The 22,561-nt window shown below is 44.5% G+C and overlaps 1 protein-coding gene across 2 annotated transcripts; it reads left to right on the forward strand.

Annotated features, from left to right (window-relative positions):
• Nucleotides 1-8,802: 8,802 nt before the first annotated feature.
• Nucleotides 8,803-18,587, forward strand: LOC127238412 (leukocyte immunoglobulin-like receptor subfamily B member 3). Of its 2 annotated transcripts, XM_051207019.1 has the most exons (9): nt 8,803-8,921; nt 9,156-9,191; nt 12,501-12,785; nt 14,067-14,354; nt 16,069-16,170; nt 16,265-16,307; nt 16,508-16,545; nt 16,760-16,815; nt 16,899-18,587. In XM_051207019.1, the coding sequence occupies exons 1-9, from the start codon at nt 8,891-8,893 to the stop codon at nt 17,061-17,063; spliced, it is 1,044 nt and encodes a 347-aa protein (XP_051062976.1). In that variant the 5' UTR covers nt 8,803-8,890; the 3' UTR covers nt 17,064-18,587. The 2 variants fall into 2 exon arrangements, with proteins under 2 accessions (XP_051062976.1, XP_051062977.1); XM_051207020.1 differs by lacking the exon at nt 16,069-16,170.
• Nucleotides 18,588-22,561: the final 3,974 nt, after the last annotated feature.

The raw sequence follows: 22,561 nt of genomic DNA on the forward strand, positions 1-22,561 counted from the left end.
CGTCCCTTCTACATCAATTAACAGTCAAGAAAATGTCCCACAGACGTTTTCCCCGGGACAGTCTGGTCCAAGCAATTCTTGGATCCGTCCCTCATGATTGAAGACTGCAAAGGATAATTGCTACCTCACGGGATGGCTAACTAGTCATCTTCTGTTTTATTTGACACGTGTACTTGCTGGGACAGAATCCCTGGCAAAGCCACTTAAGGAAGGAAAGGTTTAGTCTGGATGGCAGCTCCAGGGTACAACCCACCATGGCAGGGATCGTGGTGGAGAAGGCATGATGGTGAGAGCTTGGGGTGGCTGGAGAAGGCATGATGGTGAGGGCTTGGGGTGGCTGGAGAAGGCATGATGGTGAGAGCTTGGGGTGGCTGGAGAAGGCATGATGGTGAGGGCTTGGGGTGGCTGGAGAAGGCATGATGGTGAGAGCTTGGGGTGGCTGGAGAAGGCATGATGTCGAGAGCTTGGGGTGGCTGGTCCATGCTGCGTCTGCTGTCAGGAAGCAGGGAAGAGGTGCTGGTGCTGGCTCCCCTTTGACTTTATGTTTTGGTTCTTTATTATCAGCGAGTGCGTGTGTGTGTGTATGTGTGTATGTGCATGTGTGCATGTGTATGTGCATGTGTGTATGTGTGTGTGTGTATCATGTGTGCTTGTGGAAGCCAGAGGAAGACTTTTGGGAGTTTTTTTTTTAATAAGTTTTTATTTAAATTAAAACCAATCTTGTTTTACATACCAATCCCAGTTCCCTCTCCCTCCTGTCCTCCCACGCCCCCCCACAACCCCCCCATCCCACCCCCACCCACTCTGCAGGGAGGGCGAGGCCTCCCATGATGGACATTAAAGTCTGACACATCATTTGGGACAGGACCTAGGCCCTGGCCCCTGTACCTAGGCTGAGAGAGTGTCTCCTCCCCCCATAGGGAATGGGCTCCCAAAGGGATAAATACTGCTTCTACTGCCAGAGGCTCCACAGACTGCCCAGGCCCCCCAACTGACACCCACATTCAGGGGGCCTGGTTCGGTCCTATGCTGGTTTCCCAGCTGTCAGACTGGGGTCCCCGAGCTCCCTCTTGTACAGGTCAGCCATTTCTGCGTGTTTCCCCAGCCTGGTCTTGACCCCTTTGCTCATGACTCTCCCTCTGTACAATGGAATTCCGGGAGTGTGGCTCAATGCTTGGCTATGAATCTCTGCTTCTGCTTCCATCAGCTACTGGGTGAAGGCTCTAGGATGGCATTTAAGACAGTCATCAACTTCATTATAGGGGAAGGATATTTAAGGTAGCTTCTCCCATTTTTTTTTTTTTTTTTTTTTTTTTTGAGACAGGATTTCTCTGTAGCTTTGTAGAGCAGGCTGGCCTCCAACTCACAGAGATCTGCCTGCCTTGCAGCCTAAGTGCTGGGATTAAAGGCATGCACCTCCACTGCCACGGTTTGAGAGGGCTTGAAAACAGCAGTACCCTGAGATATAGGAAAGATGACAAAAATCTACTTGAAAAAAAACCCAACAGCCCAGAGAAGAATTTCTGGGCAAGTAATTAAGCTACCTAAAGAAGCTGGGCTGGGCATGGCAGTATATACCTGTAATCCTAGCCCTAGGGAGGCTGAGACAGGAAGATCTTGAATTTGAGTCTTAATTTGGGCTACAGTGGTGAGTTTCTATCTCAAAAAACTGAAAGTCAAACCACAATGAGTAAAAAAAAAAAAAAAAAAAAAAAAAACAAAAAACAAACCCCAAGAAAACAAAAATCAAATCAAAACAAAACAAACAAAAAACCAAAAACAAAACCAACAACAAAAATCAACCCAATATAAAACAAAAACAGACCAGTGAAACAGCCACGCAAATCTGCTTTGTGTGGTGGCTCAACAAGGAAAGGAATTGAACTTGTGACAGATTTTGTTCTTTGGAGCTGGGCAATTCTGTCCTCTTGCCTTTGGTGACCAACTGTAGCAACATTCAAAGGGTACAAACAGGGCTGAAATTTACTTAGTTTTTAAGACGGTCTTGTTGCCCAGGCTAGCTTTAAACCGGCTAAGTAGCAGTAGCGGAGGATGACCGTCAGCTGTGGATCCTCGTGCCCCCACCTCCCAAGTGGTGGGATTACAGGTTTTCAAACACCATAGGGCGGACACGAAACGGACCTGTACCCGTACAGCCTCATCAACTAAAAAATACCAAGATACAGTGGAAGCTAGTGGGAAGAGAGCTGTTTTCCTGAATCTTCCTCCGCCGGATGCTCTCTCAGGTCTTCCCGGACACTGCAGCCTCCAGCATCTGAAGCGTTAACTCCCAGCAACACTAGGTAAAACTGATCTAGTCTTCGGATCATCATCACCTTACATCTATTCGGCCTATTTGTTTATCCTGACCCTTATTTACCGCAATACATGTCAGGGCCCACCTCATGTGGACAGTAGAATGTTGAGAATTACCCTAGGCTTGAGTGCCAGGTTATTTTCTGTGCCGGAGACTGAATCCTGGTCCTTATGTATGCCAGGCAGATGCTCTACCACTGAGCTGTAAACCCCTTGCCTTCCTCACGGGTTCTTTATATTTGTTTTATACAGGTGGGCTTTGAGCTCACTATGTAGTTGAGGATGATCTTGAATGTTGTCTTAACCAGTTGTATATTCATTTGGAATGGAGAGTTTTATTTTCAGATCCACTATTAGTCATCTGTGCATCTTGCAGACATGTAGACTGTGTTGTGTAGTGGGCTTAGACTTACACCAGCAAAGACTTGCAAATGGACCAGGTGCAAACTGCCCAGAATAAAAACCAAAGAATAAAGGGATCAATTTTTTTGGGTGTCTGGGGATGAAGGCCACTGTAGCTATGGGTCATGGCTATGGGAACCAATATTCACTGTTTTTGCATGTGTGTCTGGGGGAACTCAAGCAAGAAAGTGGCAAACAGCTGCGCTCATGATCCTGTATTGTAGAGTACGGGAGGCAATATGTCCTCACTGAACATATTTTCCTTTTGAGTTTGAGGGTAGGGCCCTGCTGTTGGATCACGGGACACCGTCAGCCAGCTCATTATCAGGCAAGTAAGTAAAGGCTTCTCTTGGAGATTAATCATCGAACAATCCTATTTCTCTCCATGAGTGTCTCTTACTCATTGCCAGCTTGTGGAAATTACTCTGTGACATTTAATGAAAGTTTACCATGTCCCACCTGGATGTGGGGGTCACACACCTATAACCCTAACCCTTGAGACGTGGATGCAGTTAATCTCTGCTTCACCCTTTTCTTTCTCCCGTTAAGAGCCGGACCCTGCGGGCTACAGTTCAGAGAAACTTTGAGACCTGCAGTGGAGTGCCATGCAAAGGAGGTGCGTGTGAGAGAGGCTCTGGTTTGGTAGGTTTGGGAATGAATACATTGGTTGTTCCATCCGAATCCCCGAAGGGGGAATTCACCAGAGGGCCAGTTAGGCTTCAAGATTCCCGAATATCAGGAACATAAAAATCAAGAAAAACAGTCACTTCCTGGGCCACAGAAGGGATTCCCAGGGGTCCCAGTGAGCTAGAGAGGGAGATCTGGCTCTGAGTTTACACCCTCACAGAACATGCCGCTCTGGACTGAAGGTGAGGGTATAATTGTATCACTAGACCCAAGATAAACGATAAGTGGGTGTTTATTGGGGAACAGTTACACAGAAAAATACAAAGAACCCCTGGACTGTTTCCCTGCTCTTCCAGATCTGTTGACCCAACACATAGGAAAGCCATGCCTCAAGCTCCTCTCTTTCTGCTTCTCAAAGGGGTGTGGCCACCGTTACAGGTCCACAGACCAGACACCCACAATTCCCCTTTTAGTCTAAAAAAGAAGGGTTTAAGCCGTTGCAAAAACTATATACAATGATAACATATGTCAAGTATACTCCAGGAAAAGGAAAGGTAAACAAGCACCAATTAAAACCTACTATCAGCAAGAGCAACGTTGAGCAATAGATATATACTACGTGTCCAGTATGCATGTCCAGTATCAGGGTAAAGGCATGACAGAGATTACTCTGATAGCAGTCCTAATCTGGAAAGTCTAAATCTTGTCTATCTAAGATAAGAGAGGGTATTGCTATGACTATCTAGTCTTCAACCTCATCAAAGACCTGAGAAGGAAAATAATAGTAGGGTAGACAGGAAGTATGAGTGTGTGACTTCCAAAGGTGCAAGCAACTACAGAAACAGCAGGCTACCTGGACAGTCACCCAAGGTCTCACAGCAACGTCGGGGCAACCAACTTTGGCTAAGGCCTAAAGTATCAGATGGACCATCTCAGAAGCAGGAAAATTGAAATGGGACTCTATGGGATCCTGTAGGAAAAAAAACAAGGCAAGGAAAAGTCTCAAGAGGATTAGCTGTAACATTTGTAGCTAGTCTCTGAGTGGCGGGAGATGCTTGACCGAAGTTCTTGTCTGAAGCTCCGTTATATGAAAGTGCAACACGTTTCAGCTAGCTTAGTCTGGCAGTATTAGTCCTAAACCAGTCTTAGAACGGTGTTTACTAGTTACTCAAGTGGAATCGATGACGTGGGGCCCCATCTTCTTTCTGGAGACTTCAACGATTCTGTTAGGAAATGTTATTGTTCATTGTGGAAGACTTAAACATTAATACCAACACAGAAAGTTTAAATTTTATAGGATGAAAATAAGTACGGGGGAAACTAAGATAGTAGAGAAACGACAGGGTTTGGACAAATGATAATCTCTAGGTTTTGTTTTCTTCTGTCTTATGGGCCCATCGGAACTGGTTTCCTTGGTCAGGTGAGGTTTGATGGATGGATAGAAGTTTGCAGCTCAGGGGAGAACGGGGAATCTTCAGGACCGGTACCACAGATACAGCAAGCAAAGAGAAGGCACATTGCTGGGCTTAGAAGAAACAGGAAGAGGGAGGGGCTCTGTGGAGTGAGTTTAGCTGGGTCAGGAAGCTACTGGTCATCAATTTAGCTGGCCATCAGGCAGGCAGGCGGTTCATGGGGTGAAAAATAACATTAGGAAGGTGTCTGCGGTTGGGCCGGCATTAATGCCTACAGCTGGGGACTTCCTCTAGGTAGAGCGTGTTAGTTGTTTTTCAGCTCTGGGTGGGGGGTGGTGTGGTGGGCATAATCTACTGCACAGAGGTCGGACGACTAGGGGATAGTGTAGCTGCTCACATGGTGGGTGAAGTCCCAGGACACTGCCACCATTCTAAAAGGCACGGGATAACAGGCTGGTCCCCACTGTCTTGTTTGATATTTTTAGCAGACATCAGATAGGATTTTGAAGCATGATTCACAATGAGGTTTTCTTACACACATCTTTATTGTTGGGATAAGCACCTGTGAACATCATAACAGGGTAGGAGCTCCCTTCTCCCTGGAGCCCAAGGGGCAGCCCTTAGGGTGACCTGTGTTTACCACTTACACGCTTTTCCTTTTAGATCATTTTATAACATCTGTAGGAACTCTATTACACATAGTTGACCCAGACCAGTAGGCCATTCTTCAGTGGGATATTCACTTTGTTTCCTTCCATGGCATGACCACGCCCATTGGGGGTGGAGCCAGGGGCGGAAGTAACCTAGGGAATTAGGTCGGAGGAGGAGCTGGGAACGCTCTCTTGCAAGGGACAGGAGGACTTCCAGAGGCATTCTTGGAAGCAGGAACCTGCTGATGTTCACCTATGTTGTGAGTTATTTCTCCCTGAATAAACATCTGTTCGGCCTAATTGTTTATCCTGATCCTTATTAAATCGTGATATCTATATATCTATATATATATTTCTTATTTTACATATATCCCAGTTCCCCCTCCCTCCCTCCCTCCCATGCTCCCTGGCCCCCCTCCCATTCAGCCCCCCCCCACTCCACAGGGAGGGTGATGCCTTCCAGGAGGGATCATCAAAACCTGTCAAGTTATTTGGAGTAGGACCTAGGCCCTCCCTCCAACGTCTAGGCTAAGGGAGTATCCCTCTGTGGGGAATGTGCGCCCAAAGTCCTTTCGTGCACCAGAGATACATCATGGTTCCACTGTCAGAGGTCCCTTAGACTGCCCAGGCCTTCTAACTGAGACCCATGTTCAGGGAGTCTGAGTTGGTCCAATGCTGGTTTCCCAGCTATCAGTCTGGGGGCCCATTAGCTCCTCCTTGTTCAGGCCAGCTTTCTCTGTAGGTTTCTGTAGCCTTGTCTTGACCTCCCTCTCTGCATCTGGATTTCAGTTCAGCTCAGTGTTTAGCTGTGGGTGTCTGCTTCTGTTTCCATCAGCTACTAGATGAGGGCTATATGATGGTGGATAAGTTAATCAGTCTCATTATCAGGGAAGGGCATTTAAGGTAGCCTTTCCACGTTGCTCAGATTGTTAGTTGGGTTCATCCTTGTAGGTCTCTGGACATTTATCTATAGTCAGTTTTCCCTTCAAACCTATAATGGCTCCCTCTTTTATTCTCTCTCTCTCTCTCTCTCTGCTCTTGTCTATTCCTCCCCTGACTCAATCTCCTTAGTCCCACATGTTCTCCTCTCCTCCCCTTCTCTTTCTCCTAGCCCCCTCTCTACTCACTGCCCCTCCCCACTCCCAATATGCTCAGGAGATCTAGCTGCTTTTCCCTTCTGTGAGGGACCTTGTATGAATCTCTTAGGTTTCTCCTTGTATCCTAGTTTCTCTGGTGATGTGAATTATAGGCTGGTGATCCTTTGCTCTATGTCTAAAATTCATATACATACCATATTTGTCTTTTTGTGACTGGGTTACCTCACTCAGGATGGTTTCTTAGTTTGAGGAGGTCCCATTTATTAATTGTTGATCTCAATGTCTGTGCTACTGGTGTTATGTTCAGGAAACTATCTTGAATCAATTTCTTCAAGGGTACCTCCCACTTTCTCTTCTAAGAGGTTCAGTGTAACTTGATTTATGTGGAAGTCTTTGATCCATTTGGACTTAAGTTTTTGTGCATGGTGATAGATATGGATCAATCTGCAGTCTTCTACAAGTCAGCATTCAATTTTGCCAGCACCATTTTATGCCAGCACCATTTGTTGAAGATACTTTATTTTCCATTGTATAATTTTAGTTTCTTTGTCAAAAATCAGGTTTTCATAGATGTGTGAATTAATATCAGGGTTTCAAATTAAGTTCCATTGGTCTACTTGTCTGTTTTTGTCAATGCCAAACTTTTTTTTTGTTACTACAGCAATATGGTGGGGCTTGGAGTCAGGCATGGTGATGCCTCTAGAAGTTTCTTTATTGTGCAGCGTTGTTTTGGCTATCCTGGGTTTTTTGTTTTTCCATATAAACTTGAGTATTGTCCTTTCAAGGTCAGTGAGGAATTGTGCTGGGATTTGATGGGGACTGCATTGAATCTATAGATTGCTTTTTGGCAAGATTGCTATTTTTACTATGTTCATCCTACCTATCCAGGAGCATGGGAGATCTGTCCATTTTCTGGTATCTTTTTAATTTCTTCCTTTAAAGACTCAAAGTTCTTGTCATACAGGTATTTCACTTGTTTGGTTATTGTTGCTCATAGACATTTCGTGTTGTTTGTGGCTATTATTACAAACGGTGATGCTTCTCTGATTTCTTTCCCAGCCCATTTCCTCCTTTCTTAGAAAACTTCCACATGGGTTTGTTGTATTTGTAATTCATTCTTGCCACTCTTGCATAACAGCTACACTCATGACAGCCAGTGGCTGCACAGACCCTGAGCCTCAGCATGGTCTAAGGTGATGTCACCTGCCACTCACATCTACATGGCTGCCTGAGGCAGAAAACCCCAAAGACATTATCAAGGCATCAGGCAGTGGCACAGACGGCCAATGTTCACTTGGATTTCAGGCTTCACCATGGTTTGGGGCAGCACTGTGTACCACCAAGAACAACACGCCACCTTGAAGTTCCTCACACCATGGTGGGACCTCTAGGCGATCCAATCTGGAAAGTGAAACTTGCCTCATTTCAGGCCTCCATCATTGTCTAGAGCTAGGGTGATCCCATGGCCAGATGGCAGGTTCAGGGTCTGAGTCTGTGTCTGCATAAGCTCCAGAGTTTCTATGCCATCCTGCTGAGCCTACTGGTCAATGGAAGTATGTAGACGGTGGTCCTATCCCTTACCTGTCACCCCGCCACATCTCCAGTTTTGCCTCTCCCTCGCGCCTACTCTATCAGCATTTCACGGCAACTTTTATTTTCTTAATTAGTCGTTGTGACTAGAGTAAGATGCAATTTTGAATTAGTTTTAATGTGAATTTCTGTGATGGCTCACGGTGGGGAACACTTTCGAAAATATTTCTTAGCCATGTGTGCTTCTTGTTCTGCGTTTTCTGTGTTTAGTTCCACCATCTGCTTTTAGTTTTTTGTTTTAGTTCAGTCAGTTGGATGTAGGGACGTGACAATTTAGTTATTTGGTCAGGAGAGTTTACTGGGAACATCCACATACCACAGAAGCACTGGTACCCAGTATCTTTACTGGCCATCCCCCCTACCCAACATCCATGTTGTCAGAATTGGTGTCTGCCCGTTTCCAATCAAGAAGAGTCCAGCTGTTCCAGTAGATTATGAATTTGTGCTCTGTTTTCTGACTGCATCTCACTGTTTTCTCTGAAACATTGGCCACAAGTCTCCTATATCAGATATGGGCATATGCGGGATCAGCATCCCAGCTACTCCTTAAAACTGTATTGCTGAGAATTTAAAGCCAGAATAGTAAGGGCATAGAGGAATTCTTTCCCAATCTATTGTTGTGGGGTAGAATGACGTCAGAGACAGTGTTGTGTAAGAACATATCCTCTTCCTCTTTTCTGTCAGATATCACACTTCCGACCTTATTCTGTTCATTCTCATGGGCGTGTCCCTCTGTGTGGGCTGTGTCAACGGTTCTGTGTGCTGTTTATGTAGAGATCTGGCGTGAGGCTCTGCCATGGGCCTTGGAGCTGCTCTTCTTGGACTTGGTGAGACGAGACGGGGGTCGTTATTTTTTTAGCCAGAGTGGTAAGGAATGCAGAATTCCAAATTTATAACCTGGGCCTCTATGAAGACCTGTTCTGGTGGCTGCAGGGGAGTCTTCCCAGGCCTCAGCCTGTCCACCTGGCCATGGTCTTTTGATCTGAGCTCTGGGGTCGGGATCATTGTATAGCAATAACAGGACAGACTTCTCTTACCAGGCCTTTTTGCTCTATTTTCAGTGTTTTTAATGGAGCAGAAGATCTGGGCACTGCGTGGTGAGTCTTTTCTCTGTTTCATTCAAAGGAAACTGAATTTGGCTTGAAGGAACGTGGGAGGACCTTGAAGCATCTTGAGCAGACCCCTTTGGGATTTTATTTTTTTGAATATATATTTAATTAAAAGCAATATTATTTTTACCAATCCTACTCCCACTCCCTCCTTTTCTCCTTTGCTCTCCACCAACCCACCCACTCCCCATGGAGGCTGAGGCCTCCCATGGCAGATCACCAAAGTCTGTCACATCATTTGTGGTAGGGCCTAGGTTCACCCGATTTATCTAGGCTAAGAGAGTATTCTTCCATATGGAATGGGTTCCCAAAGTTCATTCCTGTACTGGGGATACTGCTGGTTCCACTGCCAGAGTCTGTCTTGGAAGCTTAAATGTGTTTCTTGTATGCATCAGAAGGATGGATTCTATCTTTGTATCCATTCTGTTAGCCCGTGTCTTTTTATAGGCACGTTAAGACAGACCATTGATGTTGAGGGAAGGTAAGGACCATTGATTGTTAATTCTTGTTTGTTTTAGATTTGTTTTTGGCAGTGGTTTTGTGAGTATATTTGCCCTGCTTTTTCTTTTGTGTTCTGGTGAAGTGGGATTATGTATTGCCTAAGTGTTTGTGAGTGTAGTTAACTTCCTTGGGTTAGAGTTTTCCTTCCAGAACTTTCTGTAGGGCTGGATTTGTGGATAGGTATTGTGAAAATCTGGCTTTGTCATTGAATATCTTGTTTTCTCTGTCTATAGTGATTGAGAGTTTTGCTGGGTACAGTAGCCTGGACTGGCATCTGTGGTCTCTTAGTATCTGTAGAACATCTATCCAGGATCTTCTTGCCTTGAGAGTTTCTATGGAGAAGTAAGGTGTAAGTTTGATAGGTCTGCCTTTATCTGTTTCATGGCCTTTTTCCTTTGCTGCTCTTAGTATTCTTTCTTTATTCAGTATGCTAGGTGTTTTGATTATTATGTGGCATGTGTACTTTTTTTCTTTTGGTCCAGTCTATCTGGTGTTCTGTATGCTTCTTGTACTCTCATAGGCATGTCCTTTCTTCAGATTGGGAAAGTTTTCTTCAATGATTTTGTTGAATATGTTTTCTGCCCTTATGAGCTGGGCTTCTTAGCTTTCTTCTATGCTTATTATTCTCAGGTTTTGTGTTTTCATGGTATCCCACATTTCCTGGATGTTTTGTGTTAGGATTTGTGGGATTTGAGATTTTCTTTGGTTGATGAATCTGTTTCCTCTAGTTTCTCTTTAGCACCTGAGATTCTGTCTTCTGTCTCTTGTATTCTGTTGGTTATGTTTGCATCTGTAGTTGCTTGTCTTTTACCCAGTTGTTCTATTTCCAGCATTCCCTCAGTTTGTGTTTTCTTTATTGTCTCTATTTCAGTTTTTCGGTCTTAAATTTATGAATTGTTCCCTTCATATGTTTGATTGTTTCTTTCTTTTTCTTTTTCTTTTTCATTTTTTGGCTTTCTTCATTTTCCTTAAGAGGTTTGTTCATTTCTTGCATTTTTGGCTTGGTCTTTTCCTCTATTTCTTCCATTTTTTGTTTGTTTTTTTTTCCTTTCATTTCTTTAAGGGATTTCTCATATCATCTTTGTGGCCCTCTATCATTTTTTTGTGGTTATTTTTTAAGTCGTTCTCTTGTGCTTCATCTGCTTTGGTGTGTTCAGGTCTCGTTGGTGTAGAGTCCCTAGATTCTGGTGGTGTCATAGTTTTCTTTCTATTGTTGGGTGTTGTCTTGAATTTCCTCTTTCCCATCACTTCTTCCAGTGGGTGTAGGTGGAGTCTCTCTCCCTCTCTACTGCTCTCCCGATGGGTGTAGTTGGGTCAGGAGTTAGATGTCTGTAACTCTGGATGATTGGAGCTCTCTTGGAGGTCTCTTTGGCAGAGGGTAGGTGATGGGGCCCAAAGACCTGGTGAGTGGGGCCTTAAGGAGGTCATTGGGAATAGGGCCATTGATGGGGCTGAAAGATCAGGTGAGTTGGGCCTCAATGTGGGCTGGTGTGGAAAGGTGTGTCCAGTGTGCTCAGAGCAGACCCAGGAAGTTTTACAGAGGTGGAGGGGATTTAGGACCCTCATTCCGGGCCAGTGTTCACCCTGAACAGTGGGCCCAGCAGGACCAAGAGTGAGGGGAAGGCAGGCTCTGGCTGGGGTATGGACCAGAGTACCAGGATTCTATCAGTCAGTGCAAGGTTATAGGGTAGAGGGAGATGTGCAGCTAACCCAGGGAATTCCCAGGGAAGGATGTGTGGGGGCAATTTGGCCTGGTTCCAGACTCATGTCAGGCAGAGGGTAGGAGATGGGGCCCAAAGATCAGGTGAGTGCAGGCTGTAGGTGGTCCGGTATGGATAGGCGGGTCCAGTGTGCTCAGAGCAGACCCAGGAAGTTCAATGGAGATGAAGGTAGTGTTGGGATCGCACTCTGGCCCATTGCTTCCCCAAGTAGCGGGCCCAGTAGGAGATGAGATTTTCATTGGCAGCCACTGGCACACTTATTCAATGATCAGTCACTTGTATTGCAGCCACCTTTGGGGCAGACATTCTCTCGAAAGTGCTGGTAATTCCCAGCCCATATGTGGCTCAGAAGGGAAATGAAATAACAGCCCCGACATATACTTGTTCCCTCCTGAAGACACAGTCGCTTGGTGTCAAATTAGTTTCCTTTTTTCCTCACCTTGGCTGTGTCTGGCACTCTTAATGAGATCTGTTCTTGAGAAGATGCAAACTCCATGAGATAGAGGTGAATAAAATCTGTCTAATGGGGTTTTGCACAGGTGGGATTCATTTTATTTTCAGAGGCTCTCAGGCTTTGTTTGACATTGGAGGTGGTTGTCATGGTTGGGTTTTACATGGAAACAAAAGACAAAGTCACGGGTAGGTTAGTGATTGAATGAGATTTCCTGTTTATTGGGCCAAGGCATTGGGAAGGTTTTGTGATAGAAAAGGAAACCCACAGGGTTCATTCCTGGGCTGTTTGATAGTACTACAGTATGAGAGTTACTCTTACATTGCTTGTTAATAGTAAAGATGATTAGATCTTTGGCAATATGCCAAAAACTTAATATTGTAAACGATGAGACTTCACTTTGGAGGTGAGCTGATTACTTTTCTTTCAATGTGGCACAAGGTAGAGTGATCTGGGAAGAAGGGATGTCAACTGAGGATTTGCCCCAACCGTATGGGCCTATGGTCATATCTGTGGTGCAATTTTTTTGATTAATAATTGTTGTGGGAACTTCTCTACAGCTACTTGGAAACCTGTCTCTCCTGACGTCAGTAGAGTAGTGCTTTTTTTCCTCTGTCCCTGCAGAGTCAGCACTTCAGCCTTCTATCTGGGCAGTTCCAGGACCTGTGATTTCCATAGACAGTGATGTGAGTATCTACTGCTGGACACCTCCAGGGATGGACACAGTGCGTGTATTCCATTCTGAGCCAGGTGGAAGATTTCTTGATAATACCCCAGAGGGCACCCAGGAAGTGTCTGAATTCCACCTGCAGAAGATGTCACACACTGATGCAGGGGTTTACACCTGCTTATACTCCCAGGGAGGTGTATGGTCACAGATTAAAGACAAGCTGGAGCTGGTGGTGACAGGTGAGTAGTGGCTATGAACTCTGATGCCTTCCTCACTGAACCCCTGATGCTCCATCATGAGCCCCGCCCTGTCACTCTGCTCCTGTATATTAATCTCTTCCCTGTGCCTTCCCTCCCTCTTTGCTCTGCTCGTCATCTCTGGTTTTTTCCTCTCCTCTCATTTCATCCTTTCCCTTTCTCCAGTCCTTAATTTCCATTGTCCATGACAGGTTTCTTTGAGACAGTTTATCACAGATCTCACCCTGGCCTTGAACTTGCCATGTAGCCAAACATAATCTTGAGTTTATGATCCTCCTCTTCTACTTTCCTGGGCAATGATACCATTCATATGGTGATGAACACAGAACACAGGGCACTTTGTATGTCAGGCAAGGACTCCACCAACTAACATTCAACCCCAGGCTGTCTGTTTGTTTTGTGACCCTCCCTCTTGTGCTAACCATGTTCTAGGCTCCCTTCAGAAATGTGTCTATATCCCCTAAGTAACTTGTGAAGTAACATTAGCCTTCTGTACATACATAGAACCTCTGTATGGTCCTGGTTCATGGAAAAATAACAGAAACAGCATATTTTGTGATCCCTATAGATTAGCAGTAGACGAGTTTCCTTTTGTCTGGATCTTTTCTTCTCTCTGGCCAGACGCTGTGAATTGTAGGCTTATTTTTAATCAGGCTAAATATAACAGGGCTGTAGTGTCCAATTTTTTGTCAACTTGACAGAAGGTAGAGTCATCAGAGAGGAAGACGTCTCAGTTGAGGAAATGTCTCTAGGAGAACCAGCTGCCAGGTGTTTTCCCAAGTAGTGATCAATGGTGCAGTGTCCAGACCATGGTGGGCAGTACAATCCCTGTGCTTGTGGTACTGGGTTCGATAAGAAGGAGGGCTGAGCAAACCAATGTAAGCTAGTCAGTTCACAGTACCCCTCCATGAGCTCTGCATCAGCTTATGCCTCCAGTATCCTTCTCCGTTTGTGTTCCTGTCCTGACTTCTTCAGTGATGAACAGCAATGTTGAAGTGTAAGCCAATGAACCCTTTATTCCTCAACTTGTTTTTTGGTCATGGTGTTTGACCACTGCAATAGAGTGCTTAACTAAGACAAGGGTCTTTTTGTAATCCTTTTGTGACAGGCTCTCCCCAAGTATCTCTCTTTGTCCTTGAAAACACAATTGTAGAGCAGGTTGCTTTTAAACTCTCGAAGATCCATGTGCCTCTGCCTCCTGAGTGCTAGAATTAAAGGAATGTGTCACCACAAACACCTAATACAGATTCTTTCAACTTCCAGGTGTTTACAAGGAGAAGCCATCCCTTACTGTTGATTCAGGCCCTAAGGGATTCTCAGAAAGAAACGTGACTCTCCTCTGTCACACAAATTCATACTTTGATACCTTCATTCTCTGCCGAGGCGGAAATGCTTCCTTTCCCCAGAACTGTTCAAGCCAGTCCCACCACACATTCCTCATCTTTCCTGTAAGCCCAGGGCACAGGAGGATCTACAGATGCTTTGGCTCTTCCAAACACAATCCATACATGTGGTCACTGCCAAGTGATCCCCTTGAGTTGTCAATCCCAGGTAAGTATGTCTGGTTCTTGTTCCTTATCTCTGTGCTTAGAGAGGCCTCAAGGGATGCTATGTGGCATCTATCAATTCCACTGCTGTGTCTTCTCTGTTCTACATGTTTCACACTCAGTGCTATTCTGACTAATTGCTCCATTTACATTACGGACTCTGAATGTTATGTGCCTCTACGTGTGCTGGTATGCGTGTGGATGCTGGAGATTTGAACTCAGACCCTCATGCTTACAAAGCAAGTAGCTTATCCACTGAGCCATCTCACCAGCCCTGTCTCAAAAAAAAAAAATAAACAAAAGAAAAATCATTTGGTTAAAAGCAAAGAAGGCAAAAGGCCTTACAGTTTCTCTGCCTCTCCAGTGCTGGGATTAAAGGCGTGTGCCACCCACTGACTGTCTCAATTAACTTTTAAATTAAAATTTCAGGTGTAGTGTGGTGGTGCACACACATAAATCTCTGTCCAAGGTCATGTGTGTGATGGTACACACACACAAATCTCTGTTCAAGGTCATATGTGTTATTATTGCTGCTACCTTTTCTCCCCCAAGAGTCTCTGCTGCTGCTTTCCTGTCACATAATTTCATTACACTTTTAATTTCCTTTCTATCTTGAGCTTTTTTCTCATGATCACCTTCTTAGTTCCAACACCACACACACACACACACACACACACACACACACACACACACACACACCATACACACCACACACACACATACGCCACACACATTTTAAATGGAACCTTCATATATGAGTGATATCATGAATTATTATTACTCCCAAGTTGGGCTTACTTGGTGTAATCTAACATGTCCCAGTTTCATCCATTTCTTATGCATGCCATGATTTCATTTCTTCTCTCCGGTTGCATAATGTTCCACTCTGTCTACGCGCTACGTTTCCTCTATCCACTCATCTGTGGGTGGACATCTAAGCTGGCCTGGTTCAATTTCCTGGCTGCGGTGACGCATGCGCTCAGATGTGTAAACATGCAGTACTGCACACACACAGATGTGTAGGTCTCTGCCATGTCCACTCAGGGTTTTCCAGCATTTGTTAAGAGGCTCTGTTCCTTTAAAACACAATAAGACACAATGCATTAGTCACTGTATGCCAGTCACTAAGTTGGCGTTATTTCATTTAGACTTGCCTTTGTAGCTTGCAATGTTTTTCGGTTTCTGATGGTTGCATGTCACTTTTGAGCTCTAGTTTTTATTAGAAAGCACCCTCCCCTGCTGTCTCCTGACTGTCCATTCTGTATGTGGTTCACTCAGGATCCTGGTCAAGATTAGTGTATGTTCTTCATAGACCATATGGGAAGAGCTCTCCTTGAGCCTCAGAGGGCTGGGTGTTTCTTATCTCTAAGACTATCTCCCCAAATGAATTTTCTTTGTTATTGTATTTAATCTGTCTCATCAGTTGGGTGGGCTGGTGCCTTTCCATGGTCAGGTCCTGGGAGCTGAAAGCAGGAAGGTCTCAAGTTTGAAGTCATCCTTAGCTACGTAGTAAGAATCTGTTTAAAAGACTCAAGATAGACACTGCCTTGTGCTCAACCATGTGTGAATTGGTTGCTTTAATTATTTTGTTGCAGATGTTTCCTAAATGCCTAGCTTTGTGTTTGGTGTGAGGTAGGAACTCAGTAAGTGTTTGATTGAATGAGTGACTTTATAGAATGGACATTTAATAACAGATCACTATTGTTTTCTTATTCCAGGTAAACCTGACCACACTGTGGTTTGGGTCTCAGTTGCTGCTGTCTGCTTTCTCCTCCTCTTCGTCCTCCTCATCTGCCTCTACTGCTATTGGGCCAAATGCCGTATGTCCCAAGAGTTGGCGCGGGGGGGGGCATTAATCTGGGAGGGGTGTGAGGGGCGTGGTAGGTTCTAACACTGACCTTTGTCTCTCTGTAGGGGCCACCAATGATGAGACCAGGAACCAATTGAAATATAAGAGGTAGGTACATTTGGGCTCTCCTCATAAACACACCCCTGCACCTCCATCTAAGAGTTTTGTGTGAGTATTAGGGATTGAAGCCAGGGACCCTACATGTTAGCCAAGCACTCTACCATTGGGCTGCACCCACAGCTCCTAACAATTTCGTCTGTGTATCATTTCTCAGGCATACTTTAGCATTTCTATTTCTTTTCACTCAGGTCCCGTCCAGCCGTGGAGATGGAGGAAAAGCTTAAATGTAAGGTGCAGTGAGTCTCGTTGAGGGAAGGGATGGTTGTAGGGCTTAGGAGGCCTTCCGGGGAGAGCAGAAGAGATGGGAGGTGCCACCTTGCTGTGTGATGTTGCTGTCTTTTTCTTGGGTTCTGTTGGTCATCTCTGAAACATAAAACACAAAAACGATACAGTGTAAAAACTCATGTGACACATGCCCACTTACTCATCTTTCCTTGCAGTTGGTGGCTTGGAGGGCAGTCAGCCTGAGGACTGTAAGAAGGAGGTGGACACACAGGTGAGCCCTCACCACTGCCCTACCCTCATTTTACAGAATCCCACCTGGGTATTCTCTTCATACTTTGCATCTCATGATGCTAGGTGTCTCCAGCAGAAGACTCACAGGGGGTGACTTATGCCCAACTACGCCAAGAGAACTTCACAGCGAGCATGGATCTGCTTCCCTCCAAAGCTCTTCTGGGCACATCTACACAGACTTGTGTCTATGCCAGCCTCACGCTATCCCAAGAGAAGAGTCAGAGCTAGGTGTGTAGGTGTTTCTTCAGCACAGGGTGTCTCCATGAACGATACTTCTCACATTTTCCAACTCGAGCCATCAGTACAGAGCTCCAATGGACTCAAGTGTAGAGAAGCTTGCTAAGTGTGAAGGAAGTCCGCAGATCGTAAACATTGCTCAGCAAACTTCTGACCCCTTGTGATTTGCTCACTGACCGGTGTGCCTGTCAGATGTGTGCTGTGGAATAATTCTTCTGCACACTGTGTGCATACACGTCTCTACGACTGGTTTAAGAAACAAGCAGGCTGTCTAATAACTGAACAGGATGAAGTTGGATGGGAATGCCAATCTAAGAATGATGGGATGAGGAAGGGCATAGTCAGAAGAGTTGCCAGCCAGATGGAGAATGAGTAGGATATACAAAATGGGGTAAAGGTAAACACCACGAGTCCTGGGGAAGTATATACATAAAAAGAAATGGATTAAGTTGTAAGAGCTAGTTAGTAACAAGCCTGAGCTATCAGCTGAGCGTTTATAAACTATATTAAATCTACAAGTTATTTATTTGGGAAGCGACTACTGGTTATTTTGGAGTAGGCAATCGGAACGGGGAAAACTCTGCCTACAGATGTGTGCTTTGCTTGGGTTCATGTTGACTTTAGTAAGATGCAGTTTCCATCATCTACTGGAAGAGGCAAGCTGAGCAATCTGGACCCCTGGTGATGAGTGACGCAGAACACCTCAACAGTGTGATCCTTAACCTTGGCTGTCAGGCTGATGTGTTGTCTTTCAGAGCTGCTCCAGAGATCTTTACTGGAAGCAGAAAGACATACCCTGAATATAGGTGATATTATTTTATGGGTTGGGAGTCTTATATTGAATAGAAAGGAGAAAGTAAATGCAGCATCGTTATCCACTGATTTCTCTCTGGTCCCCTGCTACGAATGCCAAGTTACCAGCTGTGTCATGGTCCTGTCTCTATAACTACAGGCACTTTGTCCCCTGCATCCCCACATCCATGATGGACCATACTTTCAAAACAAGTAAAAATAAACCTTTGGTAATGATGACTTTCAATTGTGAACTTGGTGAGATATAGTACCCTGGGAGACTGGCCTCTGTGCATGTGTATTTTAATTAGGTTAATTAATTGTGGTGGGATGACCTGCCCACTACATTTCCTGGGTTGAGATTCTGGACAATATAAAAAGGAGACAGTTAAATGAACAAAAGTACTCATCACTTTCTTCTTCTTAGTTGTGGGTGCAATATGTTAGGTACCTCAGGCACCTGCTGCCACAACTTCTTCACCTTGATGGACTTGTAACTTTGGATTTTCCCTCCAGTTGCATTTTGTCAGTGTGTTTTATCACCAAAAACAGAAAAACCACACTAATGAAACCCTCTCTTTTTCAACTTGATTTTTATCACAGCCACCAGAAAAGTAGCTAATAGAGAAGGTGAGGGGCCAGTCACCTGCTAGGGTGTTTTCAATGAAACGTTGGGTTTCCAGGTGGTTTGCTCACAGCTTTGCCTAAGGGAACCTACGGGCACCAGGGAGAAGTCATGAATAAAGAGAATTCTTGCCATCACTTGGTGCAGAGAATAATACTGAAACATGGAGTGACAGACTCTTTATGAGGTGGTGATGTCCACATCAACAATATACATTCATTCAGGACTCCATCTGATCCCACGGATACTTTCATATTTCATCATAGTCTTCTATGCATATTTGGGATTCTTAAAGAATAAAATCATAACAAAGTAATTTTTCAATAAATGTTGGCAAAAGAAGGTAGGAAGTAGGCATGGTGATGAAATGGCTAAGATGATGTCATCTTGCCTTTTCTATCTTGTGCTGCCTAGACATTCCTCAGCCTTCACACTCGCTCCCAGCATAGCCCCACACACCTTAGCAATGCTTTTGGAACTGTTCATGACTTTAACTATGGTCCAGATGTATTAGCTAGAATAATTCATGTTTGTGCAGGCTAAAACATAAAACTAAAATAACTAAAATAAAGTGTAAGTTAGAAATAATTGTCATGTTCTATCTGGAAAGTACCCCTGAGTTCTGCAAAGACATAGACCTTGCTCAGACTCTCCCCAAACACTGATGTGATTTTTGTCTTTAAAAAGTGCTGTATCTCTGAGACTCTGAGGCATGGGCCCTGATCTTGGCTGCTGACTAACAAAAGGAGTTATATACTTTGAATTGGTTTCATTAGTGTGGTTGTCAAGAACTCTCTCTCTCTCTCTCTCTCTCTCTCTCTCTCTCTCTCTCTCTCTCTCTCATGGGTCATTTCACATCTGCAGTCTCAGCTGCAACTTGAGGCAGGAGGATTGCTTCTAAGTCAAGACCAGCCTGTGCAACACAGTGAGTTTCAGGTCAGTATGGGGTAGAGAGTGAGCCCTCCGGGTCTGATCAGGTGGTTCCCTGGGTGTAGGTGCTCGCTTTTAAGTCTGAAGACCTGGGTTTGGTCCAAGGGATCTACGTGGTAGAAGGGGAGAACTGACTCTTAATTAAGACCTTGTCTTTAAAAATATGAAGACAGATGTTAAGGAAAAGTGGGGGAGATATTGTAAGGGAGGGGATGGGAGGTAGATTTGATCCAATCACATTATACACATATATGGGCAATAAATAAAACATTAAAGAGTTACCAAAGAGAAAAGGAATGAAAAGGAAGCTGAGAACAAAGCTGAATGCAGGAGGCAGCGAGCTGCTGTGAGGTGGCTTGGGGCGGGGAGTAGAAAAATGAGAAGAAACTGAGAATGTGGAGTGGACGTGAGCTGGGAATGGTGGCGAAACAGTGCAGCCATTTCCGGGGAGAGAGGGATGATTGGCACTTGGAGGTGTAGCTTAAACTTTGCTTCTGTGCCTGCAAGCCTCACAGTGTGCATGTGTCTGGTGAATTGTCCTTTAATAGGGGAGAACAATGTAAGCCCACATGACTATATTAGGGTGATGCTCAGCACCGTTAGGGATTGGAGAAGCGGAAATTGTGGAACTGGGTGGGTGAGCTGGCGTGTAGCTGTAACAGCAGCACTTGGGAGGTGGAGGCAGGAGAATCAAGAGCTTAAGGTCACTGTTGGCTACATAACATGTAGCTTTGGAGGTCAGCTTTGGAGGTCAGTATGATGGTTCCTCAGGAAGATGGGAATCAGTCTACGTCAAGATCTAGCAATTCCACTCTTTTTTTATTAATTTATTTTATTTTATATAACAAAGTCCAATTAAATGAAAACAAACATTTATATACAATATTTGGGAATTTGGGCATCGTTCTTTCCAAACTACTTCCTGCTGGTAAGGGGCGCTGTCATGGGGGATTCTAAGAAGATTCAGAAATCCTGGCTGTAGTCTGTCAGGCTACTTTGTCCAGCTGTTTTGAATGTAGGATCACCTCGTACTCTGTTTCAGGCGGTCTGGCTTGATCAAACCACATTAGTCTGGAAGGAATCCACATCTTTTCATTTTCTGTGGAAACAAAAATAGAAATCCTTTTCCCCAGTAACTTGTCCTTCAATGTGTTCCTCTTTTTGTGACTGGGTTACCTCATTCAGGATGGTTTCTTCAAGTGACATCCACTTGCCTGCGAATTTCAAGATACCATTATTTTTTTCTGCAGAGTAGTATTCCATTGTGTAGATGTGCCACATCTTCATTAACCATTCTTCAATTGAGGGGCATCTAGGCAGCAATTCCACTCTTAAGCATAAACCCAAAGTATGCACATTCATTCCACAAGGACATCTGTTTAACTATGTCTGTTCCAGAAGTATCTGTATAGTGGATGCCTAACTTGATGTATCTAGGGACCTCATGAAAAGAAGTTTAGATATAGAGCATACATATAGCACACACAGATAATACACAACCCCTAACGTACACAAGCAGGCGTGCGTGCACACATGTGCACGTGCGCACGCACGCACGCGCGCACACACACACACACACACACACACAATCACTTTACAATAAAGGCAAATACTGGGCTATTATATCCAAAAACAGAGAAGTGCCAAGAATTTCCAGTACCTGGGGGTAGTGGTGGGAGGAGTTAGAAAGGGGAAGTTAGACTCTCTTAGAAAAATACAGTCAGTCTTCTTTGAAGGAACTAACCCTCAATTTCCGACTTCCAGTAAAGTGATGTTTAGTTCATGCAGTTTGTAGCAAGCCCACAGGCTGATGTGCCATCAGATTGGCCGAACTTAGAAGGCTGGATGGCCTCAGGCTTGGAGTGTATGGGAGACGCTCATTCTTCTGGAAGAGAAGAAACTTTTTTTAAAAAATATTTTTAAATTTAAATTTGAAACAAGCTTGTTTTACATGCCAATCTTAGTTCCTGTACCCTCCCGTCCTCCTCGGTTCCCCCCACCAACCCCCATCCTATCCCCTTTATGCTCTCCAGGGAGGATGAGGCCTTCCATGGGGAGTGAGATGAAACTTGTGTGTCACTATTTATTGCAATAATAAAAGCAACAACAACAAATAATAATAGTAATAATAATAATATTAACAACAATGCATATGGACATATTTGTACCAAGGCTCACATGTGGAGGTCAAAAGGCAACTTGAGGTAGTTGGTTCTCTCTGTCAACCTTTAAATTGGTTCTATAGATCAAACCCAGGTCCTTGCGTTTGCATGATGAGTGTGTTTTCCCATTGAGCTAGGGATGGGATGCAGGTCCCCTGGCTGTGCATCAAGCACCTTTGATGGGGGAAGCCCTTCTGTATATAAGTTTCTCTTATTGGCTGATGAATAAAACACAGTTTGGCCAATAGAGGCAGGAAGATAGGCAGGACTACGAGATGAGGAGGATGCTTGGGAAAGTAGGCAGAAAGAGACCATGGGGGGGATACCTTATAGAGACTGGGAGGATAGGACATGTCAGGTATTCTCTGGTAAGATAAGGCCATGTAGAAATATATGGATTAATAGAAATAGGTTAATAATTGAGAGAGCTAGCCAGTAAGAAGCCCTAGTCACTGGCCAACAGTTTAATAATTAATATAGCATCTTTGTGTGTTCTTTGGGGGCTAAATGGCTATAGGACCAGTCTGGAAAGAAAAACTCTAGTTACACACTTTTATCTACCAAACCATCTGGTAAACCTCCAGTGTGTGCCAGTTCTTAAATGCAGTTTGACATCAAGTGAGGTATACTTAAAAGTTCAGATCTGGCCATTCCCTCCTGGGTACATAAGCTGTGTGTTGCATACTGGGGTGCAATTTCATTCAACCATGGGTCACACATGCTATGGGAACCCTATAAGATTATAATAGACCTGAGGCATTCCTACTGACTATTGACATCACAGTCATTTGGTGGTACAATGTATTATTCACGTTTTAACAGATCTGCTGCACTGGTGATCACATAAAAATATGACATGTACCCTTTGTATAGTCAGACAATCCTTTGTGGGAATCCACCACCTCTCTGGCTCTTACAATCTTTCTGCCTCCAGTTCTGTGATGGCTCCTGAGCCTTTGGAGGAGGAGATGTAATATAGC

The sequence above is a fragment of the Phodopus roborovskii genome, unplaced genomic scaffold, assembly GCF_943737965.1.
Source record: "Phodopus roborovskii unplaced genomic scaffold, PHOROB, whole genome shotgun sequence".
In the NCBI taxonomy this organism is placed as follows: domain Eukaryota; kingdom Metazoa; phylum Chordata; class Mammalia; order Rodentia; family Cricetidae; genus Phodopus; species Phodopus roborovskii.

Excerpts from the sequence above, each read along its gene's own strand:
- LOC127238412 (XM_051207019.1), top strand. The coding sequence starts at position 8,891 with ATGGGCCTTGGAGCTGCTCTTCTTGGACTTG. Across the intron at positions 8,922-9,155 it reads AGCTGCTCTTCTTGGACTTG|TGTTTTTAATGGAGCAGAAG; the intron begins GTGAGACGAGAC and ends CTCTATTTTCAG. Across the intron at positions 16,816-16,898 it reads AGAAGGAGGTGGACACACAG|GTGTCTCCAGCAGAAGACTC; the intron begins GTGAGCCCTCAC and ends TCATGATGCTAG.